Source organism: Impatiens glandulifera, chromosome 6, assembly GCF_907164915.1.
Source record: "Impatiens glandulifera chromosome 6, dImpGla2.1, whole genome shotgun sequence".
Lineage (NCBI taxonomy): Eukaryota > Viridiplantae > Streptophyta > Magnoliopsida > Ericales > Balsaminaceae > Impatiens > Impatiens glandulifera.
In genome coordinates, this window is record NC_061867.1 from 11,928,086 (window position 1) to 11,938,953 (window position 10,868).

The 10,868-nt window shown below is 28.5% G+C and overlaps 1 protein-coding gene and 1 long non-coding RNA gene across 3 annotated transcripts; one reads left to right on the top strand and one right to left on the bottom strand.

Moving 5' to 3' along the window:
- Positions 1-578: 578 nt before the first annotated feature.
- LOC124942093 (urease accessory protein D) lies at positions 579-2,704 on the top strand. 2 transcript variants are annotated; one of them, XM_047482510.1, is made up of 8 exons: positions 579-762; positions 838-903; positions 988-1,062; positions 1,131-1,175; positions 1,257-1,490; positions 1,572-1,654; positions 1,746-1,890; positions 2,326-2,704. In XM_047482510.1, the coding sequence occupies exons 1-8, from the start codon at positions 643-645 to the stop codon at positions 2,446-2,448; spliced, it is 891 nt and encodes a 296-aa protein (XP_047338466.1). In that variant the 5' UTR covers positions 579-642; the 3' UTR covers positions 2,449-2,704. The 2 variants fall into 2 exon arrangements, 1 of the variants encoding a protein (XP_047338466.1); XR_007099656.1 differs by lacking the exon at positions 2,326-2,704 and having other exon boundaries at positions 838-841; positions 1,254-1,654; positions 1,746-1,888.
- Positions 2,705-9,728: 7,024 nt separating this feature from the next.
- Positions 9,729-10,106, bottom strand: LOC124943992. The gene is made up of 2 exons (XR_007099782.1): positions 10,005-10,106; positions 9,729-9,931 (listed from the first exon to the last, which is right to left on the bottom strand). It is a non-coding gene; the product is annotated as an uncharacterized LOC124943992 (long non-coding RNA).
- Positions 10,107-10,868: the final 762 nt, after the last annotated feature.

Consider the following 10,868-nt stretch of genomic DNA (forward strand, 5'->3'; position numbering starts at 1 on the left):
GGGACCCTCTACTAGTAAAAGGGAAAACGGAAGTGCTCCTGTGTACCCGTTTCAAAAGTCATTTATCTAATAACAACTCCTTCCTTTCATATAAGGGTGATAAGTTTCGTAGCTCCAACCCAATAATTTGATTTCGTTTAACAATGCATCGCGAACCTTATATATAGACACCATCCCATTTTATTTTGATTTCGTTTAACAATGCATCGCGAACTTTATATTTAGACACCATTCCATTTTAAGGACTAGTAGAAATAGTGGGGTAACAAAATCTATTCTTGTATATTAGTCGGTACAATAATTGTTTGAATCTAAAACATATTATTATAATTTAAAATAATTAACTAAACAAAATCTAATGAAAAACAATAATATAATAACAATTCAATTATTAATCATAATATTAATTAAAATATTTCCAATAATACAAATTAATTCACTTGTTTGAATACATTTTACGTCTAATTTCATTATTATTTTTTATAATTAAAACTCTATATTATTTTTCAAATAATCAACAATTAGATATTTTTAAATAGGATTATTTGAAAATTTAAAAGTTAAGATTTCAAAATTGACATACAAGGTTTGAACTTTGAAGTAGCTGGTTTAGCTTCCGTCGGAGATCTTCGCCGTCAGTTCATGGCGGCTGTTCCGGCGAAGATGGAAACTGGAAAGATCGTAGTAGAGATAGTCGGAGGCAAGTCAACTGTCACTCGTTGCTTCTCAAAGTACCCACTCAAATTCATCGTCCCCAAAAAGGTCTGATCCGCCTTTCTATCAAAAACTTTCATTTTCGATCCTCCACCTTAATCAAATCAACCTCCTTTATCACAGATCGGTAATTCTCTCGCAGATGCTGTTTGGGTCTATTCTATCTCCTACGGCGGTGGAATTGTATCTGTATGATGATTAATGCTTGCTTAAACCCTAAATCCCAGTTTTAGTTTTTTTTGAATTCGCTTTCCTTTGATTATATATTAACAGGGAGATTCAATTTCTTGTGGGTTCACTATTGGAGATGGCTGCACTACTGTATTGACAACACAATCTTCTACTAAGGTCAAATCAAATCAGTTTCTTTCTCATTTTTCAATCCAACTATATTATAAACTATTATTGAATTACAGGTTTACAAATCACTTGGATCTAAGGTTTCTGAACAAAACCTAGAGGTGATTGCTTTTTCATTCATTAATTTCCTCACAGAAAGCTTGCTTCTTTAGTTCTTTTGTCATTATAAATGATTGCAGTAGGCAGAGATTGGACACAATTCTCTTTTCGTAGTTGTTCCAGATCCAGTTACTTGCTTTTCCACCGCAAGGTATTCCCAGAAACAAATATTTAGAATTGCATCCAACTCGAGCTTGCTCCTAGTCGATTGGATCACCAGTGGACGCATTGAAACCGGAGAGAAGTGGGACTTTGAAATGTATAAAAGTATCAATCGAATCTTCGCAGAAGATGGGCAGCCTGTTTTCATTGATTCTGTGAGTTCCACTTTTGTTCATTTCGAACCCCTATTGCTCTGTCTGTAATTACAACAACTGTTAATTTGTTTTATTTCGAAGGTGTTACTTGAGAAAGGAAGATATTCGCCTGTTAGTGAACGAATGCAACACTATCAGGTTCTTGCCATGGTTATAATCATGGGGTAATAGAACACTGCAATGTTTTCAATCTGGTTTTCTTTTTTGAAATGGGTTATACAAACATTGATGCCAATTATTATTTCCTGGTTACAGGCCTAGGTTAAAACACATTCAAGATCAAATCCAGGAGGAAGTGAAAAGAATGATGTCTCATGAGTTGCTACACTCGCCACGAAAAACTGATCATTTTTCCTCTAAACCGGACTTCCTAACGTCCTGCAGCGCTTTTGGTCCCAAGGTATGCTATAATATCGCTAAGAATTGAATATGCTTGGAGAAAAAAAAATTGCAATTCTAATCCAAACCTAAAAAATCATACATATTCAGTTCTAATTAGATTACCAATTATACCTGAACCAAACATAGCCTAGCCTAATTGATTGTTTCTTTTATGGTGTGTGACAATAATGCAAATGAGGCCAGCCCATTGATAAAGTGGTCAAACAACCAATGTTTTTAAGTATTATAGCAAGAATAAAATGTTTTGTAGTACTTTGTTCAATAATTCATGATTTTTCTGAGTTTGTCACCTCTTTGAACAGTGTAATTTGTCAAAAGTTGAGTCCCGATTCAATAATGGAACATAATTGCCACTATTCCTGCAGTTGAGATTCTTATTTTGTCGAAAAATCAATTAAGACAATCTGATGATGATCCTTTAACGTGCAAACAGGGTGGTGGTGGCGGTGTTGTTGTTCGTATAGCTTCCACAACAACAGAGTCTGTCTACAAGTTCCTTCGTCATCAGTTGGCTAATTTGGAACCGTTGCTTGGAGCAATTCCATATCGGATTTAGTGAAGAAAGAAGAACACGCTAACAAAGTGCTCTAAACCCGTCATGATTTCTTAAGCACCATAGTTGATTGATTCTTTTTCAAATAATCTTTGGCATCTCTTTCAACCGGTCTAATCTTTTTGTTTGATTATGTGTTGTCTTTTTTATTGTTGTTGTTAACTATGTTTAAGGTACCAAACTCACATTCAGAGATATTGAGATTTCATACCAAATAAAGAAAATGTAACAAGTTCAATTTCGATTCGAAGGCAATGATGATAGAATATTGTGTTAGTATATGATGAAACGGGTCGGTATAGATTCATCAATATCATTCGAAAAGACAATTAAAACGACAATTTAGCTTAAAAATTTGACTATAAGCATGCTGAGAAAATAGAGTATAAATAATCAATTGTACTCAACCATGTTCAATAAAAACACAATAATTTTGTGGAATCATGTCATTCTTTGAATTGCCCAATGCAACCAAAAAATTTAAATAATTCAATGAATTTAATCAAACAAGGATAGAAAATCAAAGATGCCCAAATTACTATATCATTATTAACATATAAATAAATATAAAGGACATTTTTGTCATCTTAACAAACTTATGTACCAAGGTAATATAAAATGTGTATTTATGAAAATATATAAGTAATATTTTGTTGTTAATATTGATGAATTGATGAGAAGTTTTTATTAATAAAGAAAAAAAAACTATTGTGAATATAAGAAATATAAATAATTACTATTTATAATTTTTAAAAGAAGCTAAAATAAAACATTTAGAAACTATTCAAATTCAATCAAATTAGTCAAATGATATTTTTAAAGCTTCAATACTTTATTGCATAAAGAGTAACAAATTCTAAGTAAGATAATAATTTTCTTTTATATTTACTTTATTTAATTGTAAATTCTTGAATCCCTCTTAATTTTTTTTTTCTTCTAAAAAAATATGAAAATATATAGTAAATCTCGATAAATTTAATAATTTGTCCAGTCCTCAACAGTAGAAATTGGAGCACTATAAAATAATAAAATAATAATTTTTTTAAAATCCTGGTATATATAGATCCTAACGAAACTATAAATTAATAATTATTAAAAGATTTTAAATTCTAAGATTGTCTAGTAAAAAATAAATCTATAAACACTTGTTTTTTTTTTTTTTTTACTTTAAATATATATTGAGTTCATCTTTAAATCTCTTCATTGCACACTTAAGAGTTGAGGTATTGTTGCAACAAAAAGTTGTGAAGAGTTGTTGCCGCTTGCAATGCTTATTTCCAAGTAACCGGTTCCAAAACTATTGAATCATCCTTAACTTTTACGTCGACCGGATTTTGAATGGTATCTGTCACAATTTCTTTAATGCTTTGAACCTCATAACATTCATTATTTTCACCAGGATAATCTAGCAAGTGATTCATATTCATTTTGTGCCAATAATGCATACCCATAATCAAGTTCTCAAGCTCACAAATGTCTTCTCTAGAATTTAGATCGTTTAAATTACTTAAGTCGATTGGATTCGTCGAACAAACTTTGAAGAAACCATTTATAAGCAACTTTCTCCTGCATGTCCGGGTACTTGACTGGTTTGTGATGTTTGAAAAATCTACCTTTGTCAAATTGATATAGGAACTCTAATGATCAGTTTAGAGTGTTTGATATTGTTCCTTGACTAACTTTCAAATTGAAAGTTTTGTCAACCACTACACCAAATTTTATTGAGTGCATCTTTGGTGATCTTTTTTATACTCGCATAATTCGTTGTTGATTGATCATGATTGATTTTTTTACTTATAGTTTATGTGATTTTAAAATTTTTTAATAAACATTTTATATAGTAATTAATTTCTATCCATATTTAATGTATTATGTTGATATCATCGTGTACTAACTTTTTGATACCATAAACTAAATTTTTATTTATTCAAAAATAATGAATTTAACAAATTCAATTAATTTATGAATGTACATTCATAAAATGTGTATTGGAACTTGTTTTTGTAATTTATTTTTCTCTAACTAATATTAATTTATCGATATAATAATATTTCGCTAAATTAATAAATTAGTAGGTTTGATTGTACTCGTCGTTCTCCATTTTTTAATACTCCAGTCATAATTAATCAAAAATAATTATGCTAGTTAAAATATTTTATTTCTATTTTATTATTATTATACAAGTATTAATTGTTGAGTAACAATTAGATTAGTACCATACCAGAAGATGCAATCTAACTTTTTTTTATAACACTTCACTAGCTCTGCATATTTATTTATTTTTTACTTTTAGAATGGTAAAAATATTAGGGTTTAGTAATTAGATATATCAAATGCTTAAAAACTTTCTTAACACAAATAAAAAGAAGGTGAAATAGGATCTAATTTACTTGATCTTTACAAAATTTACCATGCACTTGATAATAAGATTTAGAAAATATACCGAAACAACAGTTTTATTGTAAAATATTTGAACTTGAGAATAAAATTTAATAAAAATTTATTTCGTGTGATAAGTTAAACGAGAAAAAATAATATGATGCCTTTTTTCTTTTTCTTTTTTTCATAAAGGTGTTAATTTATTAATAATTTGAGTCTTCCATCGAATGATTTTTATGACTTTAATTAAATATTATATTATTTTTATTTTAGTAATAAAAATTAAATGTTATTAAAAAAAATATGAAGTTGAATTGACATGAGACATCCCCTTATAGCTGGTTTGAGGCGTGGTTTAATGAGTTTTTACTAAAAAAAATAAAAATAAAAATTGTTTGAAAAAAAATCATTTTTTAGGGTTAATATATCAAAACATCTTATATATATATATTTTTTTTTTAATAAAGGATAATTTTAGTACTTTAATTAATAAAAAGAATAATTAAATAGATGAAATGATGAATTTTTGTAAATAACACCTTAAAAAATAAAATAAAAGATCAAACAAGCTCTTAATTATAAATATATAAAAGAAAATGAAATCCAAAATTTTGTACTGTGGACATGATAATTTGAATTATTATAGAAAATAAATATATAAGATATCTGATTTAAAATTAAATAATTTAAAAATGAAAAAATTCTTGAAATTACCATTGTTACGAGAAAGACTATAATTCATTCAGCTCATACAGTTAATATATATATATTTTGTAAATTTAGTAACTTTGTTATTATGAAAACTATTTTAATTTATTTTTATATGACACAAAACTGTCTTTATCTTATATATATATATTTTTTAATTTAATTTATTATTTATTTTTAAATTAAAAAAAATTATGTTTATTTACTCGTTTTATTCATAATTTTTATTTTTTTATTTTTGTAATCACACTCCAAATTTAATTTTCTTTTATCCGTACTTACATTGTAATAATTTAATTATAAAATGATTTTGGAACTGTCTAAATATAAATAATTAGGGATATTTGGTCACTTATATACTATGACTAGGACTAAGAGATTTTGTGAAGTATAAGAAGAAAAGTAAATAAAAATATATAATTTTAAGGTGTTTTCATTTATGTCTAGGATTATTTCTCTAGTGGGTAAATATAGGTTAGTTAATTTCAAATTAAGATAAAATGTAAGTATAGATTAATTATATTCTAAATTAATATATAAATTAAAATAATAGTATTGTATAAATTGCTACACCATTCATAATATTGTAGTTGTGAAGACATTCTTAATAAAACCAAGTTTAAGATTTTTTTTTTTTTAAAGAAATGAGATATATTCTCTACCAATTAAATTCAACAAAATAATTAATTTTTAAAATTAACCATTCAAAATCTCTAACAAATATATATTTTTGATATTTCTTCTAATCTTTATAATATCAAATTTTAAATAATATAAAAGATAAATTAATCTTATATTCCATATAAGTAAAATTTCATACTTTAAGAAAAGACTTATATAATACATTAATAGATATTACAAATTATATGTCAATAAACAAAATAAAAAAAATATTTAACAAAAATTTAACTAAAATTAATCATAAATAAAATAATCAAAATTTTAGAGAACACATTAAACAATATATTCTCATAAACAAAATAAACAAATAAGAATAACAAAATAAAGAATTAAATTACCCGGATCAATTTTAGATAAAATTTTTTTATTTGTTAACCTAAATTATATTATAATTTTTATATTAAAAACAAATAAGTGCATTGGTCAAACAAATTTTAAAACGAATAAAAGAAGATTTTAATATTCAAGTTAAAATGACAACATTTTATTAGATGACTCAATTTTTAATTTAGATAATTCATCTTCACAAAACTCTTTAGGGTCATTCGTCGTGAAGCCATAAAATATGTAAATATTTACATAGTTTTTTACTAACCGATGTATGAAAATTGAAAGAGTGCATAAATTATTTTAAATAATAATAATGGAAAAAAGCGTAATTGTAACCCATGATTCAATTTTCGAGAGTCTCAACAGGAAAGTAGTTAGACTGTTTCAATAAATTTTACCGTTTCAATAATGTAGTCAAGATTCACTAATGTGAATCGAAGGAGTTCAATGCAAAAAACCTCTTAATCGCCGACATATCTCTCACTCCCTTACAAATTTCAATTTAGTGCAACATCTTATATTGGAGGAAAACAACTTATAGTTCAAGCTACTTTATAAACAATAATAATTTTATACCCGTGGACCAATAATAATTTATTATAGTTCGAACTACTTTGTAAACAAACTGGAGAGAAAGATCAAACAATTAAAAATAATAGAATTGCTAGAAAAATCCTTTAACCAACAATTTGTCAATTTCTTTAAGGTAGAACAACTAAAATACTCCTAAAATCTTTTAGAAATTTCGGTTTTTGTGTATACATACTTCAAACCGATTGAAATTGATCTAAAATACTCCTAACATCTTTTAAAGATGTTAAGAAGCTTTTAAGATTAAAATTCTTAAGTTACAATTCAAGAACATAAACTCAATTTTTAAAAAATTACAAAATCAAATTTCTGTATTTTCGATTAAGCTTGATTCGTTTAGCAAAAAATGTTTAAAATGATCTTATGATCGAATTCAAATCAAGGAAAACGGATAATCAAGCAATATAAAAAACTGGTCGAACTGAAATTTAAAAATTTCAATTTGAATATGTAATTCGAATTACAACACGAATTAAAGTTTACTGTGAGTTGTATAACACTCCTGAACTCTTTATAAAGTTTTGTGATTATCCAGAAACGAGCCTTAGAGCCTTGCACAAAAAATTCTAAATCTTAAAGAATTTTTATTGACGAATTCTATGGAAGTTGGATTAGAGGCTTGGGATTCTGATCGGGAAATTTGACGAAATGACCCTAAAGATGCATGTATTTGCATCCGTGGTCACCCGATAATTTAAATTGATCTGGTGACCACTTTATTTTTTTTGGACGAAAATACCCTTTTTCGCGTCACGCGAAGGTATTTCACGTTTCGCGAAGTGAATTAGGTTTTGTATAAATACTCAAATTTTTTCATTTCATTTCTCTCTCTTCTCACGATGGCACGACGACGACAACGGAACCCTAACCCTAAACAAACACATTATATAGATCGATGACGAAAACTCGTTATAATATCAGGTGATTGGATCGATTTATGTTATTATTTCCATTATGTTCATCTTTAAATCCTAAACTATTAGGTTTTCTTATTGTTCATCTTGGTTGTTCATCTTTTCAATGATGATGTTTGCAGTTGATGATGCTCTGATTCAGTTTCATTTCAGAGAAGATTTATTTGATTCTCACGAGTGGCCTTCCCGTTACGCGAAGGGCTTCCCGCTATGCGAAGGGATTTCCGTTACGCGAAGGGCTTCTCATTACGCGAAGGGCTTCTCGTTTTGGACATGAACCTCATTTTGTGAACAAAAATCTTATTGAGGTAATTTATTGTTGGACATGATTTCCTCGTTTTGAGTTTCTTCATAAAAATGTTACATGGAGTCATTTTTTGTGTTCATGTAATTTCCAGAGAAGTAGATGTAGATACTGTAATTTTGATGTCTACCAGGGAATCTCGGATGGAAAATTAAGATGCAATTGACGCTGCTATTGTATGGATGCTAGCTGATCCAAAGGAGGTAAAAAAATCTAATTAATTACCTTTTTGCACAAGTTTTTAGTTAACTTGTTGAATATATATTGAAAAACAATAGGCTCGAGCTGGGATTCAAGAAGTTCACTTCCTTCCATTTAACCCGACTAACAAAAGAACGACCTTGACATATATTGATAGTGAAGGTAGAATGCATCGTGTCAGCAAAGGTGCTCCAAAACAAGTGGATTTCAATTTTCAGTACAATTAAATGAGTTAAATCTTTCATTGCTGGTGAACTTTCTATGTTTATTTATCATCCTAATTCACATTCAAACCTTGGTGTGTCATTAGATACCAAACTTGATGCCTCATCCATTGAGAACATTGTTAATGGAAAGGAACCCGCCATGTCTATGTGGGAATATATTATGTGGATCCCATAGCTACTCTGATAAACATGGTTGCCTTTTGACTATCATGGTACTGCCCAGGATGCTATAGTTAAAGCCAATCCTGTTATTAAGGCGGAGAAACTCAACAAGATCTAGAGATGTGATTTCTGCAACCTCTTTGTCTTCATCAAGACCTTGACCAAGAGCAAAAACAACTGTTCATATCATTTCAAATATATCAACCTTCCGGGCTTATCTGTTTGTTGCTCATTGCAGCAGGGGAGAGCTTGTTTATTTTGTTTGCTCCAATGTTTTTTAAGTTGTGGTGATTTGATAAAAAAAAAACAGTTGTGGTTCTTAGTTTGTTTTCACTTTTCATTACTAGTTTGTCATGTGGAAACCATGATTATTATGCTTTGTTATATGTTCTTGTTGACATGGTGTTTATATAAATCTAACTATGTATTTGTGATCAGATCCATCATTACACATAAAAGTTGCAGATTTATCATATTGAACCACTCAAAATAAATATTGTGCTTTATAGAATAGTTGGATCTGAATAGTTAAACCATAGGAGGTGGAATTGGTTACTATAAAACAAGGAAAAAAATTCCATAACTTAATTCCCTAAGACCTCAACCAACACCAATTAATCATGTTCTAATAATATTTGTATAAACATCCCAAAAAAACAATATTATTCCAAGAGAATAAATAAGTACTTTTAATTTGAATTTTAACAATTTTCCAATGAGAACTACCGATTTCCAAATACTCATTAATTGAAAATTTCTCTGTTTCTAACTGAATTACAAAAATAATTGACAAAGTTGAAACAAATAACATTTAATGTGACTCATGTTCCTGCAAGTTTCACCCAAAAAAAACCCACAAATTGTTCAAAAAGTAACAAAGAAACAAACACAAATCTTAAAGTCATCTTGAAAACTATAGAAATATCTTATGCAGCCGCAACTGAGCTCTTCTTGAGCTTTGCAAGCTCTTGCCTGACAACTCTAGCTCTCTGCAAATACAAGTGTAAGGAGAAATGTTTAGATTTATCAACAAATTTAAGGTTAAAAAATATCACAACATACCTTGATTTAAGCCAACATAATCTTGAATCTGTCAAAATCGTTTAGTGTAGCTCTTCTCTTCTGAACAATCAACTTCCTACCCAACGAACTGTTCTCCCATTTGTTCTTGACATCAGCAACCTCCATAGGTCTTCTTCTGAGGAACCCTTTTAATGTCAATCTTGATATCTGTTAATGAAAGTCTTTTGAAATTCATTTGGGTTCGAACCATATTAGAAGCATCTACAAGAGCCTGTTACATGTAAAGAATACATCATAAGGTTAATGAAATTCATTGTATAAACTACACCCATTTTGCTTAAACCAAGTTTATTAGGTCATTAAACAGATAAAATCTCCATATTATTTTCGACAATTGATTCAAATCCACCTCTTTAGATACATATCAAAAGAAAATGATTCTTCATTAATGAGAGATGCAAACAAACCCTAGTTCCAATCCTATTGCACTAACTGAATCAAAATATTGAAGAAACATCATTGTTTGTGGTAAATAAGTAACTATACTCCAGTCAATTTCAAATATTCTTGAGGGCTTAGTTACAGATGTCATATAAGTACAATTTTACCTATATAATTTACAATAATTAACTCAGATATCTCAATTGAATGCTTAATAAAACTGTAAGTTAACTCACATTTCTGATTCCAACTCAAAAATACAATCTCGATACTTCATATAGTTATCTAATAAATTACCTCAATAAGGTTTTTGTTCACAAAACGAGGTTCATGTCCAAAATAAAAAGCCCTTCGCGTAACGGGAAACCCTTCGCGTACGTAACGGGAAGGCCACTCGTGAGAATCAAATAAATCTTCCCTGAAATGAAACCGAATCAAAGCATCATCAACTGCAAACATCAT